Source organism: Rhinoderma darwinii, chromosome 4 (assembly GCF_050947455.1).
Source record: "Rhinoderma darwinii isolate aRhiDar2 chromosome 4, aRhiDar2.hap1, whole genome shotgun sequence".
NCBI classification, from domain to species: Eukaryota; Metazoa; Chordata; class Amphibia; order Anura; family Rhinodermatidae; genus Rhinoderma; species Rhinoderma darwinii.
In genome coordinates, this window is record NC_134690.1 from 404,705,217 (window position 1) to 404,725,261 (window position 20,045).

General features: G+C 44.3%; 1 protein-coding gene across 1 annotated transcript in view; it reads left to right on the plus strand.

Moving 5' to 3' along the window:
- KCNK5 (potassium two pore domain channel subfamily K member 5) overlaps positions 1 to 18,636 on the plus strand; it is a 45,305-nt gene extending 26,669 nt beyond the window's left edge. The window contains exons 4-7 of the mRNA XM_075863772.1: positions 13,078 to 13,189; positions 13,490 to 13,656; positions 14,852 to 15,020; positions 15,920 to 18,636. Coding sequence (XP_075719887.1) covers positions 13,078 to 13,189; positions 13,490 to 13,656; positions 14,852 to 15,020; positions 15,920 to 16,737 — 1,266 coding nt within the window. The 3' untranslated portion in view covers positions 16,738 to 18,636. The remainder of the gene's footprint in view (positions 1 to 13,077; positions 13,190 to 13,489; positions 13,657 to 14,851; positions 15,021 to 15,919) is intronic.
- The last annotated feature ends 1,409 nt before the right edge of the window (positions 18,637 to 20,045 follow it).

Below are 20,045 nucleotides of genomic sequence, written 5' to 3' on the forward strand. Positions count from 1 at the left end.
GACTCCTGGCAGCAGTTTATCTCGTGCTGGAATAAGGGATTGGGCATTTAGAAATCCAACCCGATCCTTTTTTTCCCTCTCATCAGGAGGCCTCCGTGCATATGAGATTGTCCGCTGACTACTTTTCTCTCGTGTATCACCAGCTTTCTGCTAATGTCCAGCTATAATCTTTGCGATTGTCCAGTTTAGAAAACTGTCATACACCCTATAAGTGAATTCTGGGGTAATAGCGGGGGGGGGGGGGGTCCTTTGTTCAGGATCCTCATCTCTTGGTTAGAGTGTTACATAGAGCGTCTCTCTCTGGATGACCTGTCCTGTATTCGAGACAACACATTGATATGAATGGACACTGTGTAATACTTAATTTCTCCTGTGGTGGCGCTGCAGGAAAACTGAACACTTACTGCCAGGTTTTCCCACAGATCAGATGATCGCTGGGGGTCCCTGCTGGGAGGACACTGATTAGGTTATTATCAAGAGACCCTTCCAATAAGTAGGAATTGTTCAACCCGTTTTACATTCAAGTGTGAATTCTGACCAGAAAATGTTCCGCAGCATGTGGATGCAATTTATTCAAATATCTTCATTCACACGACTGGAACTGTAATCCGCTGCGAATCTTTTGCACGGAAAATCTTCAGCAGTTCCGTCCCATGTGAATCCCGCCTAACTCTGGTAGCAGGAAATCGTCAGAATTGTGAATGCTGCTCTGGATGTGACTGGAGTATAAAACCTGGTGCCACTCAAGATCCATACTGGAGAAGTAAAGCAAAGAATTTACATAGTTACCGAGTGTTGGATGTGATTCTGTCCTGTAAAATGGTGATCACCGTGGAGTTATAAGTGCTCTGTAGGGGATGGAAATAATTTGTGCTGCTTTGTAACTAGATGGAGCATGATTAAGGCCTCCGTATGATCCGGTGGAGATATGCCGAGCTCTTCAGCCAGCACTATGCATCATCCTTACTATTCGCACGCTCCGGTGTTAGCAGGTTCATCATGGCCGCTCGTGTAGAGACATGTTCTCCGCACGCTGCATTTTTGTGGTTGCCATTTATGGGTTTTCTCATTTTTTTTAATTATTATTATTTTTTTATCTCCCCTCCCCCGAACGCCTCCATCTGCTTTTCTTCTGTGGTGGTCAGTAATTATATACAGATTTGGACAATTAGCGAAGCAGCTCGTCCTCCTGTGTGACGTCCCCAGGGATCCCAACCACAGATGCAGCAGCGTTACTGATGGTAATCGCAGGGTTTATCCTTTATGATGGATTCATCGTATCATATAGTCGCCTTTTCCACTATCCCAGCACAATTCCCTGCACTGCAGCACGCTCCTATCTGACTGAGACCTACAGCCTGAGCTTCCTGCTTCAGGAACAGAATGCCAGAACGACTGTAAAGACTGACACACACACACAACCGCGGGAGCACCGAGAATTCATCTCCTCCAGGAGGGCCATAGATCACAGATGTAGAACATTTCTCATGTCTTGAACTTTTTTCCTGCCCTCTTCTAAATTCCTTATCTAGGGAGGACGTACAGCTGGGATTCCTGGTTTTATGAATACAATGCCACAACTATAGTGATCACTGACACTCAGACCTATTTATTTTGGGGAGAAATGCTGCTACGGAGTGTACGATGCGCCGTCTAGAATCTTAATGTCCAACGTCTAAGGCCTTGTCAGGTAGGAGTCCCTTGGGCTGGGCCTCTTATAAATTCTATCCCCAGGCTGGCGTTGTCCTGTATCTCGTGTTCTGGTTGGATATTCTCATCACTGACGCCCTGTGCATCATCCCACGCTCAAGTCCCTGCCCCCCCCCCCCCCCCCCCCAGTAGCTGCGACTGTGGCGACTCATCCGGTTAAGCATCGTCTCGGAGGCTTCAGGTGAAGAACGATGTGCAGCAGTTCAGCCACTTATTTGACCACCTCTTGCTAGTTGTGATGTGGGATGGGGAGCTCTCTTGTAACTGCTCCTGTTGTGGGGGACCCTCGTGACCTGCTGTGGTGTCCTAGCCGCCCTGTCAGGGGTATGACTCCAGGTGGAGCAGAGGTTGTGGTCATTGCCGGGGTCCCGGAGTCTGGTGGGGGCACAGAAGTTCTGTCTGTCCCATATGAGGCGACCAGTACTATAAACGACACGTTGTTGATGTTGGGAGTAGCAGTAGCTGCAACTACTCCAATAAGCTGATGGGAAGGGGGCAGATGACCAACAAGTCTCAACAAGTCTTCAGCCGTCGCAGCAGGAAATCTACATGCGGATTATGTCCTGGCTCCAGATTTGGAGACTTTACATTGTTTTTTTTTCTTCCTTGTATTTACACAAAAAATTATTAATTTTTTACCGCGATTTTAATAAGCGCGCCAGAACTGCGACTGCTTTACCATAAATCATGTAAATCCGCTCTTAGGCTCGTGCTCCTTGGCTACGTATTGCCTCGCAAATGTTGCGGTGCATTGATAATATCCTATGGGGGGGTTGTATGAAACGTGATGTGAACATGCGGTTTTGTGCGAATGCGACGTCGCGCTGTGACCTACAGTGATCTCAAAGCTCGATAATCTTGATACAAGCCAGAGCTTAAGGCCTCATGCACGAGACCGTAATGTGTGTTTTTTTTTTTTTTGTTTTTTTTTTTTACTGTCCGCAAATACGGATCCGTAGTCCTCCGCATATCTGGCACGCTGTCTGCAAATACAGTCCGTAGTGCAGATTTACAAAAAAGGAGGCTACAAATGATGTCACTAACCTGTCCCAATCCCTTGAAAAGGTCACAGGTGCCATTTTCTTGGAGTCCCCTGCCGTCGCATGCAATGCTTCTGCAATTCCGGACGACTACGGATGCCGATCAGATGCACTTGCGGACACGAACAGGGCATGTTCTATATTTTGCAGATCATTTCTACGGCCCGCAAACACATCTGTAAATATACAGAAACTTCTCCGTGGCCTATAGAAATTCATGGGTCCGCAGATTATCCCAAATTACGGATAAAAACTACGGTTGTGTGCGTGGGGAGCGCAATTTTCCCGTCTTTCCCCATTTCTTGCTAGTTCCTGACGGACAACCCCTTCTAATATGAGACTAACAAACAACTGATTTTGCTGCTGAGGAAGATGTGGCCGGCTATACATTACCCCTACAGGACAGATGTAGTATTACATGCGGCTATACAGATAGATGTAGGGACCGAGTCCACTAGAGCGTTAGTCACTGCATGTCCTGGATACCAATCATATGACCTGACAGAATATACGATGGGGTTGTCCGGATGAGAGCACCCCTTTAATCTCAATTACTGCGCATTAGGGGTCAGTAATACGAGGCCCCATAGACTGCTATAACCCCGCAGCGTGCCTTCAAGTCCATACAGATTCTATATTGGAGATATTGACCCTTGTCTTATATACCGAGCGCAGCGGACGGATCTTCTCCTCTGACAATCACACGGGAACCGAGCAGGACAACTTCTCAGGGTATTTTCCATTTCCTTTGTACATTCTTCAGCCCCCGTTTCCATGCCCCGGGCTGCACGTTATATACAAGTGGATCTGAAGCCGCAGTTTCCATCTCTGTTCATAGTTCTGCAGCCGTTATAACCGTCCACGTACTGCCGGGGTCTATAATATATCAGACAATGAGACCTATTGTTCCGGACGCCACACAGAGCGCATCGTCCTGGCACCCGGCCCATCTCTCCTATCTAAAGCGGCCGTTATCGGCTTCTTGGCTAAACCCTCACATGTAGGTTAGGTCGTCGATGATTAGACTTCACCGGAATCTGTTACATCTCCGGAGAGGATTTTGATCAGATTTCCTTCTTTAAGTAAAGGAGCGGTTTTCCACCTTTTGATGACCTATCCACCGGTGCTGGTCCGAAACCCGGACCCCGCGCCGATCGGCCGCTCCTGTGGACGCCGGATGTTATGGCACATAATGCTATGTGCAGAGCCGGAAGCAGTTGGCTCCATATGTAGCATAGCTTCTATTCACTCGAATACTGCAGCTCGGCCGGTATTACTTGGCCGGAGCCAACTTCTTACACCATTTACGTCCAGTGCACGGAGGCACTGCACTGGACCAGCTGACCAGTGCGGGGTTCAAGTGTCGGACCCCCACATATCGTGTACTGATGACCTATCCGGTGGATAGGTCATCAGTTGTCAGAAGGTGGAAATCCCCTTTATGGGGGCGTGGCTGTGACCATTTTAGTTCCATGAATGTGAGAGCGATTGTCTCAACCAGCAGCAGGTATAAGGCTATGTTCACATGCAGCGCCAAAAACAGCTGAAAATGACAGAGCTGTTTTTTTTTTTCATGCGTGTTTTGAAGTTTGCCTGAAAACTCTGCGTGTGAACATACCCTAAGGGTCAATGCACCCGATGCGTGGGGCAAAACACCGCAGCGTAATACAGCGCCAGCATAGACCGTGAGATTCCAGGGAATAATGTCCACGCTGCAGTATTTTTCGGGAAGTAAATTGACCCGCTGTGCGTGGTTTTTAGTTCTACAGACATGCAGCAAAACCCGCAGCATGAAAACGCAGCGACTTTACGCAGCAAAACATAAAAACCGCACTGAAAAACACACCGTCACGTACCGTACGTTTTTTATTTCCTGCAAATTTCTTGTGGTTTTGCTGCGTATTTTCCGCAGCAAAATACGCAACGTGTGCATAAGAGCTAAGACGTTTTCTGCCTTGGATCCTCCGGTTGCTGCAGAAGCTGCTGAATCTCTTCCAGTTTCCTCTGCTAAACGCTCCGCAGCTGGGACGGAGGCGACAGAACGCTGGTTTATTGCCACAACATCTGCAGATTAAAACGCTCAGTGCGATGTGCGGCTGGACGGAGACGTTGCATCAAGCTTCATCCTGGGTGAATTGATGTAAATTGTTGATGTGAGGCCGACCGCAAAGACGCACCAGACGCGGGTAAATCACCGTAATCGGTGGGGGCCGATCTCCTAGAACGTCTGTCCTAACCCTCCAGTGTGTGATTATTCGACTTTTTTGCTTTTGTTCCCCCGTCACTTTCCTGTTTATTCCTCTTGTGTGTATGGGAAGGAAATGCGGATTGCCGGTTCCGATGCTCTTGGATTCAGGGAGAGACGTGGACTGTTATAATGTTTGGGGTGGAGGGTGTGCTCCCAATTCTTCCTTCTGCCACACAACCTAGACGAGTCGGGAGTCACATGATGCATCGGAAGAAGCCGCGCCCGATGCGTTTTATGGTTGGGTCGTCCAGTTTTATATAATTTATTGTATGACTTTTTTTGCTTTTCAACTCCTTATTGTTTTCAAGATCTCTGCTTGCTCTCGGTGAATGGGAACATTCTCGTTTACACACAGAGGCTGAAAATTAATGCTTCATCCTGCTCTCACAGCTGATGAGCTTGTTACAATGTATCGGTGTAGGGCATCCTCTGACACTAATGACCATGTAGTCCTAACCGTTCACGTGTGGTGAAGGGACTCAACTTGCAGCCCCCCCCCCTCCCTACGTTTTCTGGACTGTTTCATGCCATCTCTTGCTCCCTGTTATCTGCCATTGCAGTCTCCGGAGAGGCTGACTGATATCAGTAGTCATACAATCCTATTGTTTTCTGGTATCTGCCATCACAGGAAATGTCGACTGTAGGGCCGGTATATACGGTCTATTGCTCCCTGTTATCTGCCATTTCAGACTGAGGAGAGACTGACTGTAGTGTTCTTCAGTGAGATGAGATTGGGGGTCCACACTTCCCTGCCCCCATGATCACTACTTATGTCACGTATGAAGTGTTCTGCACGACTTGCGCTCTAAGGCTATGTTCACACGGGGTATTTTGCCGAGTTTTTTGACGCGGAAACCGCGTCGCAAAACTCGGCAGAAACGGCCCGAGAACGCCTCCCATTGATTTCAATGGGAGGCGTCGGCGTCTTTCCCGCGAGCAGTAAAACTGCCTCGCGGGAAAAAGAAGCGACATGCCCTATCTTCGGGCGCTTCCGCCTCCGACCTCCCATTGACTTCAATGGGAGGCAGGAGAAAGCGTATATCTCGCTGTTTTATGCTCGCGGCGCTCAATGGCCGCGGGCGAAAAACGGCACGATAATTGCCGCGAAAATCGGCGTGCAGGGAGAGGAATATCTGCCTCAAAGTTCCAAACGGAATTTTGAGGCAGATATTCCTCCCCCAAAATACTCCGTGTGAACATAGCCTTACGGTGTTTTTGTTGGCTGCCACACGTCGCGTTTTTTTTTTCCTGTTTGGTATTTTTCAACATCGTTTTTTTATTTAATGTGAAAATATTTGCTCGTCCCCTTTTTATCAGAGCAGGTAAGGACATTCAAGGCTGATGGGTCATTTATTAACCTGATCTCATCACGTCTGTGACACAACATGTTGGGCTTTATCCATACAAACGTGTTTCACTTCCGTGATACGCGCGTGAAAATCACACGCGTTGCACGGACCTATGTTAGTGAATGGGGCAGTGCAGACAGTCCGTGATTTTCACACAGCGTATGTCCACTGCGTAAAACTCACGACATGCCCTATACTTGGCCGTTTTTTGCGCACGGCATACGGAAGCACTCCCGTGTGACACGCGTGATTCGCGCAACAGTAGATAAAGAAATGAAGGAAAAAATAAAAGCACCGCCTTCATTTCTTTTTCTAAACTTCAAAACCGCGTGTCATAAGGATGGCATATGAGCGAAAATCATGCAGCACATACTGATGACACACGCAACGCAAAAAAAATGCAGCATTTTTTGCGCGAGCAAAATGCACACGTTCGTGTGAAGAAGGCCTTAGGATTCGCCTTCTCCTGGATAACCAAGAGCAACTTCAACGGCCTGTTCTGAGCGTGCGCTTTCCTGCAGACCCGGCCTGTTCTGAGCGTGCGCTTTCCTGCAGACCCGGCCTGTTCTGAGCGTGCGCTTTCCTGCAGACCCGGCCTGTTCTGAGCGCGCGCTTTCCTGCAGACCCGGCCTGTTCTGAGCGCGCGCTTTCCTGCAGACCCGGCCTGTTCTGAGCGCGCGCTTTCCTGCAGACCCGGCCTGTTCTGAGCGCGCGCTTTCCTGCAGACCCGGCCTGTTCTGAGCGCGCGCTTTCCTGCAGACCCGGCCTGTTCTGAGCGCGCGCTTTCCTGCAGACCCGGCCTGTTCTGAGCGCGCGCTTTCCTGCAGACCCGGCCTGTTCTGAGCGCGCGCTTTCCTGCAGACCCGGCCTGTTCTGAGCGCGCGCTTTCCTGCAGACCCGGCCTGTTCTGAGCGCGCGCTTTCCTGCAGACCCGGCCTGTTCTGAGCGCGCGCTTTCCTGCAGACCCGGCCTGTTCTGAGCGCGCGCTTTCCTGCAGACCCGGCCTGTTCTGAGCGCGCGCTTTCCTGCAGACCCGGCCTGTTCTGAGCGCGCGCTTTCCTGCAGACCCGGCCTGTTCTGAGCGCGCGCTTTCCTGCAGACCCGGCCTGTTCTGAGCGCGCGCTTTCCTGCAGACCCGGCCTGTTCTGAGCGCGCGCTTTCCTGCAGACCCGGCCTCAGCGCGTCTCGCTGAATGATCACACTGGAGCAGATTTTGTGTCTTGTAGTTGTGGAGCAATCTGATTCGTCAAATGAGTGGATGGACACGACTGGAAAATGGCACGTACATGTGTCGCAAAACTGTATTTAGCGCCTGGCTGCTATGTATGTATGTATGTGTGTATGTATGTATGTCTATGTATGTTCGGGCTGACCATTTTGAGTGATTCAGTTTGTAGGGGGTGCGGCATAAGGGGTGACTGTTTTTTCTGAAATCTTTATCTGCATAAATGAAAAGCTCTAAAAATGTCTAATACGTGTTGTGTTGAATTTCCTCGCCGTTTTCAAGAATGTACATCGCTAGTCCTGTTTTTAGCTGAGAAAGAGGATACAATGTATCATTCTACACAATACTCTGTGAACTAAGCAGCCTGGACTCCAGACTGATACATTGTACCAAACTGATATATTTACCCTGCGGAGTATTGTCTAGACTGATACATTGTATCCACGTCTCAGCTGAGTGCAGGGCTGGCAATGTAAAGGTTTACGGTTTCTGAATGTAAACAATTATTTTATTTTTTTCATTCACTAAAAACAAATCTAGCGAAATATATATATATAATATTTTTCTTGGCGCCTACCCAGTAAACCATGTACCCCAGTGTGTGTTTTTTTTTTTTTTTTTTCCTCGGGATCCATCGATTCTCCCTACTCTGATAATTCGGCGCAACTTAACAATATAAATAAATTTCACAAACGCTCAATTAAAGGAATTTGTATATAATTCCAAACCAAATGTCTCTGAGTCATATATTGTAATTGCCCCATAACGGTTCTCATGTGATCAGTTTATAGGGTTATATGTGAACATTTTATAGGGTTATTATTTAGCCAGAACTCGGCGTTATCTTTTTCTCTGGTTTTGTGTCAGAGGTTTGTACAAAGTCCTTGGTCGGTTTCCTTTGCCGGCACTTAAGACCTAAGAGAGGAGGTGAAGGGTTGTCTGTCAGCGCGACCTTTATCCTGACTGCCGATTGGCCTTATTTTCCTCACTTGCTCGGGGTAAATGTCCATCTTCTGGAGTCTGGTTGTTGCTGCTGCTCAGTCTATGTTTTTTATTACGTCTTGATTTCTGGCCCCAAAGGGGCTTTTTACAAGATGAATTTGCACTATTACATAACAAGAAGCCACAAGACAGCCAGCTGCGTGCCGGAGATGTCAGAAGCGGCCTGCGATGCTCTGAGCTGCAGGCTATGGGTTCCTGTATGTAGAAGAAAGCTGCAGGGTACAACCATTCCATTGCGTCAATAACATGGCGACCTTGACTGTGTCCTTGGTGGAGCCATATCATCATTTATCAGATGACCTATGGGGTACGCTACCCATTATGGGGTTTTCTGTAGCGATGTATAAACCAACCACATAGGGTTGGGTGAAAAGAAATGACACTATGGTAACCTGGCACAAAGGGTATTGTGCCATCTGTAGCTTCCACCATGGATATACTACACCATCCATGGGGCAATGTGGGCATCTCGCCTCTAAACGTGGGAGGGGGATAGATGTCCTGAGCGATCGTCTCTTTGAGACCTGTAGTGTTGGACTCAGTGCAGTAGTGAGGGGGGTTCTGCAGGACCTTGTGCTGCCTTTTGGGGGCTCATCAAGGGCTGGTGTTTTTGTGCCTAATAGAATATTGGAAGCGTGTCTCATACTATTTAGTGCTTGTTCTAATAATCTGTATAAAATTGCCCTTAGGATTGTTGTATAGGGATTCACGAGGATTAGGAAAACTAGGCTGCTTGCTCCCCCCCCCCCCCCCCAGAAACCGCTCCACAGGTTGTGTCTGGTATTGCAGCTCCATTGCAGTGAATGAAGCTAAGCTGTAATACAACACACTACCTGTGGACAAGAGTGGCGCTGTTTCTGGAAAATAAACAGCCATGTTTTTCTAATCCTGGACAGCCCTTTTAAACCCTCTAAACTCTCTGGCATTGACCCACATTTATGAAAATTAATCTAGTTTGGGAGATAGTTGGAGTTATTTGTACCACATTTATTAAGAGGTGTAAATTTGATTTTTTATATATATATATATATATATATATATATATATATATACACACACAAAATGTTTATTTTTTTCACAGATTTATCTTTTATAAAGTTGACTTAAACTACTTCTCCTTGGAGACCACACTAAATTTTTCTTGTCCGTTTTCAAATCTGATAAGAATTTTTTAAAATTGTTACTTTGTCTCGTGGACTGGCGTAAACTGCTCATAAGACCATTGAATTTGTATGTAGAATAAAGGTCCTTCCAAGATGTTCGTTTATCTGAGACTTTCTTGCTCTGGAGAGTCTGATGACTGAACTTTCTACCATCTATATAATGTTTTTGTGCATTAGGGTTTTTTTTTGTTTTTTTTTTGCCATGCAGAAAACCCAATGCATTTTGCTTTAAATCACAGCAAAAAAACAATTTAAAATAACTGTGTGAACAGACCCTTATACTTGGAGAATAGCCAGTGCAGTCATATCTAGGGCTGCTGTGTATAGCATCACTTCTGGGTCTTTCTGTAAATTCTCATGTCTCTCTCCTGATTTATAGGATCCACGTTTTTCCTATAAAATGAGGACAGACTGCAGCTACTTCCCATTAAACTTACTCCAGCAGCTAGACCGACCTCCCTTGTTTTTTGTATATGTTGCAATGGGTACTGGAGGGAGGCCTGGACACACAGAAATCAAAGGCCTGCAAAGCAAGTTGAAAACCCTCCACTCCCTCCAAAAATCTGTTGTAGCCCTTTGGCCCTAATGCAGGGATTGAGCAGGGTCAAGGAGTAACCGTATTGTAACCGTATGCTGCGAGACTGTAATGGGGTCTAAAGCCATCCCAAGCAGTGAGACATGGGGTCAGGCAAAATACTGGCTGGACTGGCTGCTCTTATTAAACATGTGAGTCTAACCGCTGGAGAGGTGTGATGGTTGACAGAGGAGAAATAATATCAATATAGGGGGATTTTGATTCTTTGCCCCCCTCGTCTCCCATCTTTGCCCGTCCACAATGGTGTTTCCTAACTCTATAGCAGATAATGACTGTTTTTTTTGTTTTTTAAGTGATCTTGTATTGGATGATGTCATAGGACGTGGCTATGATGTCACCAGCGGGTGTGGCCTAAGCTTATAAAAGGCGCCTGTCTTCTGAGAAGTGCCTCTACTTTATAGTACGGTGTATCATTTTCAGACATTGACATTTTGATTGTGGATTTCTTTGTCCTTCCCATAATCCAGTTATTTGTGTTTTTACGTAACTATTCAGAAACATCCGGATAATTTTTAAGATGGAAATCTGTTCCAAATGTGATCCCATTGCGACAAAGCGAACTGTTAAGCTTAATGGTGCAGAATGCACGTCCTTCCTCTTGGGGGTTTCTTCTGCGGCCCCTTAGACTTGTGTTGTGGGAGAGACGAGCATTCCCCATAGATGCGACAGATAGCGAGAACATTTTTACGTTTTTGTCCTTGCTGCTCTAAAGCCCAAGAGACTTTTTTTTTTTTTTTTCACATCTGGACTTGAGTTTTTTTTCCATGAGTAGTAAATTGATTTTCCAGTCTCTGAATTAGGATAAGGAGGAAATGAAAAGCCTGCCTTTTAATCCTCCGTTCATATCCAGAGGCCTTTAGAGACTGTGTCAAGTGCTCGGAGTTGCCTGGAGGTCATCTTGTCTGACCACACGTGTTATCCTTGGTCATGTGGCACGAGGATGTAGAGGCCGGCAGCAGGTGTCTGGGTGAGCGTTCTTCATCTCCATGCGTTACGTATCTATTCTGTGGATCCTGTCTGGTAATATGCAGGTTACGAGGGTCTAGTCCTTTTAATTTTTTTTTTAATTTTTTTTTTGTGTGAACTTCTCAAAGTTTGTATTCGGCAAAACATTTTATTTTATTTTTTTTTTTTAAAGTAGTGGAAGGTATTGTATTGGTATGGCCCAACTTTACTCACTAGTCTCGACCCCCACACCACCTACACATTTAGTTGCTAAGTGTTGTTAAAGAAACCCATAGACCAGAGATCATTGCCCAAAACCAGACCGATTGGGAGATGTTCCTCCAATGACTTTACATGCTTGAATAATGCCCACGATTTGGCGCTATCTCACTCGCGTTACTCTTCGGTACAGGTCTTGTAAACACATCATTAATCCTTTTTTTTTTTTTTCTTTCTTGTGGGGGTTCCTTGATGTTGCGATGAAATTGTAATCGTAGTCACATGATACAGAAGCGGGGTATCTGTCTAGATGAGTAACTCAATTGGCAGATTGCATTTACAGATGGTGGTTTGTGGATCTGGCATTGAAATTTGTAGTAGACCTGAAGATCTGTGGTTGTGCCTATAAGTGGTCACCTAAAGGATTCAAGTATAGCGGTCCATAGGGGTATCCCCGCCCCCCCATGTAGGAGTGATTGGTCTGGTAGGTGGAAGTGTCTGAACCCATAAATTCTGCTCCTTGTGACTGTTAATAAATAATCCCCTCCATAAACCCTCCGCCGGCTGTTTATCCTCTGAAGACTTTTTAATGGGGCTCTTCCTATAGAGATGAGTAACGAGTCTCTGCAGGATCCGCTATGGACTGGAGATTCCTGTGATCTCCTCAGCCGGGGATGTGGGAGATCAGCGCTGCTTTTGGCACCTACTAGAGCGAAATAATCCCGGATTAATCCTCCTTCATGTCAGAGTTTCCAGAGATAAGAAAGTCACACCCAAAACAAAGGAGCCAGATACAAAATGGTACAAATCCGGGTTATTTAGTTACAATTTAGTGTTTTTTTTTTCTTTGTAGATGTTTTAGGTAAATTGTGTTTTCATTTCAATAGGAATCCTCCTTCACTCCTAATATTCCAGATATTATTCTTAAAAAAAAAAATAATAATAATAATGTAAGAAATAAACATTACGTGGAACTCGTTTCCAACTTCATCTTCATTTCATTTCCCCTTTTTTATCTGCATAAAATGTAAAACAAAATTTTATATGTAGATGTTGGAAAAACTACAACTCGCAGCAAGTGGAGTTTTTCCAACTGCTGGATAGCTAAAGACTGAAGACCCCGCTATAGTGTCAGTTGATATAGATGAGGTCACCATGGCAAAAAAGCTGCATGTTCACCCATCTCAGTCTGGAAGTGGGATAAGCAGCTGCCAATACCTCTATTTTCCACTTATCTCCTAGGAAAAAGAATGGTTCAGATCCCTTCTGCCCAATTCTTGTTTTCCTACAGGTCTCCAGCCAAGAAGACCTTGTAGAAATGAGCTGGTTATCGGATCTCATTGATTGTCCACCATTATGTATCTGAATAAAATATCATTTTCTGTTGATAATTATTATTTTATTTTTTAATGAATATTTAACTTGGAGAAATGTATCCGTTCTGGAAAAATTTGAGAAAGTTGTAATTTCTGGGGTGCTTGGGTTTCCCTACTTGCAGTTGACTTCTTGTCTGATTTTCTACATTGACTTAAATGGCTGATCAGAGATTTTGTATTTACATCCCTGTGTTTCTGTTCACAGATGGTTTCCAGTGCTGCTGGTCAAGGTGTGACGATCACCGGGAACGCTACCTTCAACAACTGGAACTGGCCGAACGCTGTTATCTTTGCAGCAACGGTTATCACTACAATCGGTGAGTGTGAGATATCGGGGCGTAATAGAGAGCAGTGGAGGCAAGAATAAAACTTGGGGCCCTGCCTACGACTGGTTCATGATCTCCCAGTCAACCATCGCAGACCAGGTCCTCCTTTCACCCCCCCCCCTCCCATTGTAGGGCAATAGGGCTATTCTGTGCTAGGATTGTAACCCTATAGGTGCCCTTGGTGATCGGTGAGCATGTTCAGTAGAGGATAAGACACATGCGTTAATTAGCTACTAAGATATTCAGCGTTACCATATTAATAGTATTTTTCCCTTTTCATCTTGCCTCCAGGTTACGGTAATGTAGCCCCAAAGACGTCTGCCGGTCGCCTGTTTTGTATATTCTACGGCTTGTTTGGGGTACCGCTTTGTCTGACTTGGATCAGCGCCTTGGGAAAGTTCTTTGCAGGACGAGCCAAAAGATTGGGCCAGTTTCTTACTAAAAGAGGAGTCACTCTGGTAAGCATCCTGCCTGATGAGAAACCAAAATCAAATTTATTTCTCCAGCACTACCTGATTTGGCCTCTTGGGGCACTATTTTATTTTTTTTTCTTCGTTGTTGCAATAATTGGCTTAAATGGACATAAGCTCTGTTACAAATTTCCTCCTAATGCCCGCTTGCAATGTCCAGTCTGATTTGTGACCTCATTGTCCATCAGCTCTGACACGGTATGTGAGGGGGTAACCTCAGGGGGCACGTAATATCCTAAAGCGGCCTATAGTAGAAGGTGGGGAATGTTTAGATAAGAGAGGTTGGCGGCACGTGTTCTGGAGAGGGTACAGCTGTATAGGACGTACTCAATGTAAATTATTATATACGGTAGCACAGTAACATGAGGCGTCTAAGAAATTCTGTCCTCTAAAGTGTAGACCAGGTCTAAGAAATGTACAGGAAGCGGAGCAGGGGGCAGATTTTATCAGACGTCCTCGTCGGAGGTCGAGCACTCGGTGTTATCGTCTGGTACTCGTATTATAGTACATGCTCTGCCTCCTGTTCTTTATCGGCGTTGCAGCTTCGTCACTACTCCTCCTGTCCCAGATGATATCCGTCTTATCTGCGCCTCTCATCAGGTCTCTTCACGTGTTGGTCCGGTCCTAAAATGCGTAGTCAGAAACAAAGAATTCTCTTTTAAACCAATAATTTGGGTATATCTGGTTGAGCGCCCGAGAAAAACATTGTTTAGAGGTGGAGATAGACTTGACACAGAATGGGACATTTTGGAAAAGATCCAAATGGGAAGAGATCCTTCAGGGGGGTCAGCAGTGTGTAGATGGGAATGAGATGTTCTGTTACCTCCTCGGAGGCAGCGTAGGGTTAATATATATGGTTTATGCCTAAAACTTGCTGATTTGTAGAATTTTTAGTTTGCTGCGGTCTGGGCAGGAACTTTTTGAGAGAAGCTGATTCTGCAGAAAATGTATATGAAGGCAACGTCTGGTCGTTTTACAAGGTCGTTAATGTCACAAACCTTAAATAACAGGTGTTAAACTGATGACTTAAAGTGGTACTCCAGACCCTTCCAATTATTGTTTGATGGACCCGTCCCATATTTTTGGTTTAGCCCATAACATGGCTCCTTCCAACAGGTCCACATTCGGCTTTAACATAAACGAAGAACAAATGTGTAATTTCCCTAATTTTGTTTTCCTGCAGAGAAAAGCCCAGATCACGTGCACGGCCATCTTCATCTTCTGGGGCGTCCTCGTCCATCTGGTGATTCCTCCGTTCATCTTCATGAGAACTGAAGGCTGGGACTACATCGAGGGTCTCTATTTCTCATTCATCACCATCACTACCATTGGTTTTGGAGACTATGTAGCAGGTGTGTCTCTTGTTCTTGTGCGTCTTCCAAAACATCTAAGCTGATTGCATCGACCCATGCGTGTTCTAGGAGGGAAGTCGAATTAACTTCTCTCCAGTCCTCTACCATCTAATACCATCATCTTGTCTGTCCATTAAAACATTGGGTGACCAAGCTTCTCTGAGTTAAGACGTCCCCATATAAAACTTTGTATGTATTAACCATCCTGGTTACCCTCGGTTACTGATGTTTTTGAAAATGGTTCGGTGGCCTTTTTGTTTTACCATGTGGAGACCTATAACCATGATAATAAGACATCTATGGAAATAGTTTCAAATTATATCTCAGTAAACCAGCATATAAATAATGTGGGGGACTTCAGCTTGTGGATGATGTCATAGGAAGGCGGATTCTCTCGGTGACGTCACTTCCATAGAGCACCAGCCGGGTCCAAGGATATCTATGCTGCAGCAGACTGACTTGTAGATGTCCTATGTTTAGTTTGCCCAAAAAAACCTCTCGTGAAATGAATTCACATTTTTTTTAATTTTATTTATTTTTTTAGTACCATGAAGCTAAATTTCTTAGGAAAGTTTCTTCATTCCATTATGCTTCCCTTAAGTAGTTGCAAATGTAAAAAAAAAATTTTTACATTTTTTTTTTTTTTTTACAATTGCAGTCCCTGTCCTTACAAGTGCAATGTGCGTACTAATAGGATGTGGCACTTTGTTTTTCTGTACATGCAATGAACTGAAGGGCAAAAAGTTGCTACCATTACTGGGTGCTGCAGTTCACCGTGTAGCCATAGTTTGTAGTGGAGACTAAAATTTGAACACTTGACCCTGTGTAATCTGTATATTTGGTATCAATCTATATACTACTGAATCTTTTTAATATATAATTCTATTTTTTTTTGTCAGGTGTGAATCCAAAGAAGTCTTATGGTGTCCTCTACAGATATTTTGTGGAAATCTGGATTTATCTAGGCTTGGCCTGGCTGTCCTTGTTTGTGAATTGGAAGGTCAGTATGTTTGTAGAGGTCCACAAGGCCATTAAAAAGAGACGGAAAAAAAGGAAAGGGTCCTTTGAAAATGACCCGAGGACCAAAAAGGACAAGCAGATTCCACTGGACAATTCGAAAGATGTCAACATCCTAAGTTTCCTTTCTAAAAAGGAGGAGACTTACAACGATCTCATTAAACAGATTGGCAAAAATGGTTTAAAGACTGGCAGCGATAGAATCCTGAATGGGGAGCTTCCCAGTAATGGGCCAAATAAAGGCAAGGACATGATGGTGATGTATACTAAACGCAATGGATTTGACTATGATGCTGTAACCTTCTCCAATGGTCTTCAGAAAGACAATGGAATGAGGCCCCTCCAGGACAGAGAAGCCACCATTTTCATCAACCAATTAGATCGGATCAGCGAAGAGGAAGGAGAACCTTGGGAGTCAAAGGATTATAAACCCTTGATTTTTCAGAACAACATTAATGATGAGGAAGATGACGAGGAAGAGGAGGAGGAAGAAGAAGAGGAGGAAGGTGATAACTCTGAAGATGAAGAAAAGTCAAAATCTTCTATAGAGGAAAATGAGTCCCCCGGGACTCCTACTAGACTGGATACGTTTACATGTCTAGACGAGTCGTCTTTTTCCAGTAGTGATACGGAGGTTTCTGTTCCATACGAACAACTTCTGAATGGTTACAATAAAATTAATAACCAGGGAGAAACGTGACATAGCTGCTCATCTGACTAGTTCTCGTTCTGGAAACTGATTCTCTCAAAATGTGTTTTTGCTTTTTTTTGTGAACGGGAAATGAACCAAAATTGTTGATCACTTTATTGTCTTGGAACGTAGGTTCTCCATGTTTGGTCAAAACCTTTTAGAAGGTTCCGTTCTCAAGTCTGATCAGATAGTGTTGGTGTATGGGGAATTGGTACATTCTGACACTGGACTTCTTCTAGAGTAATGTGTGAAGAATCAAAAATGACGAGTTGCCCTAACTGAAAATCTTGGTCCAAACCCCCAAAAAAGGGCCACGTCCGATTCTGAATTTCTCTTGCCTCCTGTGTCCATTTTATTTCCTCTGTGAAGATACTTGAATTTAATAGCGCTGTGGACTTTTTGTATATATGTACATTTTGTATTTGTCACATGGTTTCCTGACATAATAGATTGGTATATACTGTATTTATGTACTGAGATATGTGAAGAAACGACTGGCCAATTGTATTTATTTGACAATAGAGGAGCCATAGGGAAATGAAGAAGGTATTGTAAGCTCTTAAAGCGAATTGTACCCATAAGTATTATAACGTGACACCCCCTTCCCCGTAGCCATATGTTGCCACTCAAAACAGCTTAGAGCAGAGCATAACCATCGTTTGGTTGGTGGGGTTGTTTCCCCTTTTCCAAGGGATTCCTGTTATTTGGAAACTTTTTAATCTCTCCTCTTTTATAGGACGAGTAACCCACAATACAAGTTGCCGTAGATTCACTAACCCATGGGTAAAATGCCCCCGGCCACCTTCACGCAACCCCAAATGATTGGTGAAGAATCTTCCACTACTCCTTTTTCATAGACAGTCTGAATATAAATTGAACGGTCACTGTAATATGTTTCATGATTTATCTGGCTGGGGGAACTTTTTGTAAGTTTTATACATAGACTTTTTGCTGTAATGCACAGTTGGTACTGTATCTGAAACTTGAAAAGACAATTGAGAAGCTTCCAACGCTGTAGCCATAAGAACATATATCTTTTTAAAAGTGTAGTCAACAGAATACACCGTAGGTGTCCTGTACGTTTTTACATTGACCTAGAGATCGTCCTTAACTTTTTAGTCCCGCTATTTAATATATAATCATTAGGAGAACATAGAAGTGTTGACGTGTGGTGGAACCTAGGCACACAACTTAAACATTCAAGTCTATTTTAAAATCAAAATTGCTCAAAATGTGAATTTTTGGCATAGATTACAGAAGTGGAACCCATCTCCGACGGGAATACCCCTTTAAGACAAAAAGTTTCCATCAATTGTGAGAATTGGTCAATAGAGTTGACTTCATAAGTATCCTACCTATTCCTAACGGGAACAAAGCCTTCAACGTGCCTTAGGCTATAATTTTATATGTTTCTTTTTGTCACCACAACATGGCAGCCATAGATATGACCTTATACAACCAGAAGCGGTTTGCCACCATAGAGACCATCTTCTAGTTTTATACTAGATGTGTCTAACGTAGGGTCTGTGTCCCCCTCACCTGCCAACCGTAAATCTTGGTTCTCCCTGTAGTCACTGTTACAGTATGGTTTCTACATTGTAGCAGCTCCTGTCTGTCATCTCTATAATATTCCTTTTTCATGTCAGATATGACTGTTAGACCTTGTTTTAGATGTACTTGTTCTTTATTACTTGATTTTGAATATATTGTTGTCAAAAGGCCATTGATGGCGTTTCAGTGTTTTATGGCCATCTGTTGTGTAATGCTACATAATGGTCTAGTAGAATCTTTTCAGATATTACTTGTTAATATCGAGAAGGTTCTTATTCTGTAAAAATCTCTATGTAGAACCCCTTAAATTCGTGAACAACCTGCTGCTAATGGCTATTCTCCCCTTATTTTAACCCTTTTTTTGTGGGGTGTTTTTTTCTTTCTAATTGCTGTAATTTGACCTAATCACTGTGTAAACTGCAACGAGTTTAGGTAAATGTGAAGTGTCTTGTCATTCAGGGACTACTAAATCCAAAGTGGGTGCCAGCTCCTAGTGCAACACTTTATAAGGCCTGGGCTGCACAGACTTTTTGTAGCGCTACTGGTTGATTTTAACTATTGAGCTACAGCTGCCGTCCAAATGAGTACATTGAGTTGCATGTGATCTTGTGGACTGCAGCTGTTATTTAAGTGTTAAAATCAATCAGTAGCCCGACAAAGTCTCCGCGTAGCCCTGGCCTAAAAGAGGTACGTAGACTAGATCTTCAGGCTTTGGGTTTTCGTTGTTGGCTCTGGTTTCCATGGTTTTATAATTTTAGACAAATCCTTAAAGCGAGTCCTTGGGCCTTTGTGATTAACTGAAGCGGGAGATCTATCACCTTCCTTCATTTCATGGTCCGTGATCTTCAGTGGATTCCTTTTACACTCCAAGCTCCTAAATCTGCCATATATTAGTGACTTAAAATGCCCGTTTTCTGTATGACCAGTCGCCCAGAATGGCAGCCTTCACAGACTGAATGTGAACGACAACACACAGGTTAAAATGACAAATCCCGATCTATCTGTGGGCTGGTATTGGCTACAAACGATGGGATGCAGATCCCTCATTAGGCATGAACGACTGCACCCGACAATGACCGAAAAAATTAAAAATGGCAGATAAACTTTTTCCACAATGAGCAGAATTTGGATGGCTCATGTTGTGAAAGGATAACCAGTTGGCAAAAAATAAAGAAAAAAAATTCTAGGGTGAGGCGAGCTTAGGGCTAGACAGCGAGCGACTTTGGTCACGGGACAAGTCATGACGTGGGATTTGTCTGCGACTTGTCACATTGATGTCGCACAATTATGTAGGGTCCTATTTGGTTGCAAGTTACGTGTGATTTAGGATTTGCGGCATCCAAAAGATGGCAAAAGAAAAACTTGACCTGTCACAAATGAGTCCTAGTCGTACATGACTTACATTGAACTCTATGCTGGAAAAGTCGATTGTGATTTGAAATAAAAAAAATCCATCAGATTTGGGTTTTTTTCTTGACTGTTGCCGTCGTGCAGTTAAGTGACCACATTCATAAGCATTACTTGATATCTTTGTCTCACGCGATCAGTCGCCGTGTAGCGTATCCTACAATTTTTGGAGGTGGTGGTATTTTTGTACTGTAGGTTTGTGTTTGAGGTTTCATCCGTTGTCAAAAACACTCCCCAGTTTGATATTGCACATTAAGTCATGGCTGCTCCGTTATATTACGGCGATGGACTAAGAAGCAGCGAAGTGGATGGTTCCTGGTACTAAGACCACTCTATCAAGTCTACCTTAGGTCAATAGA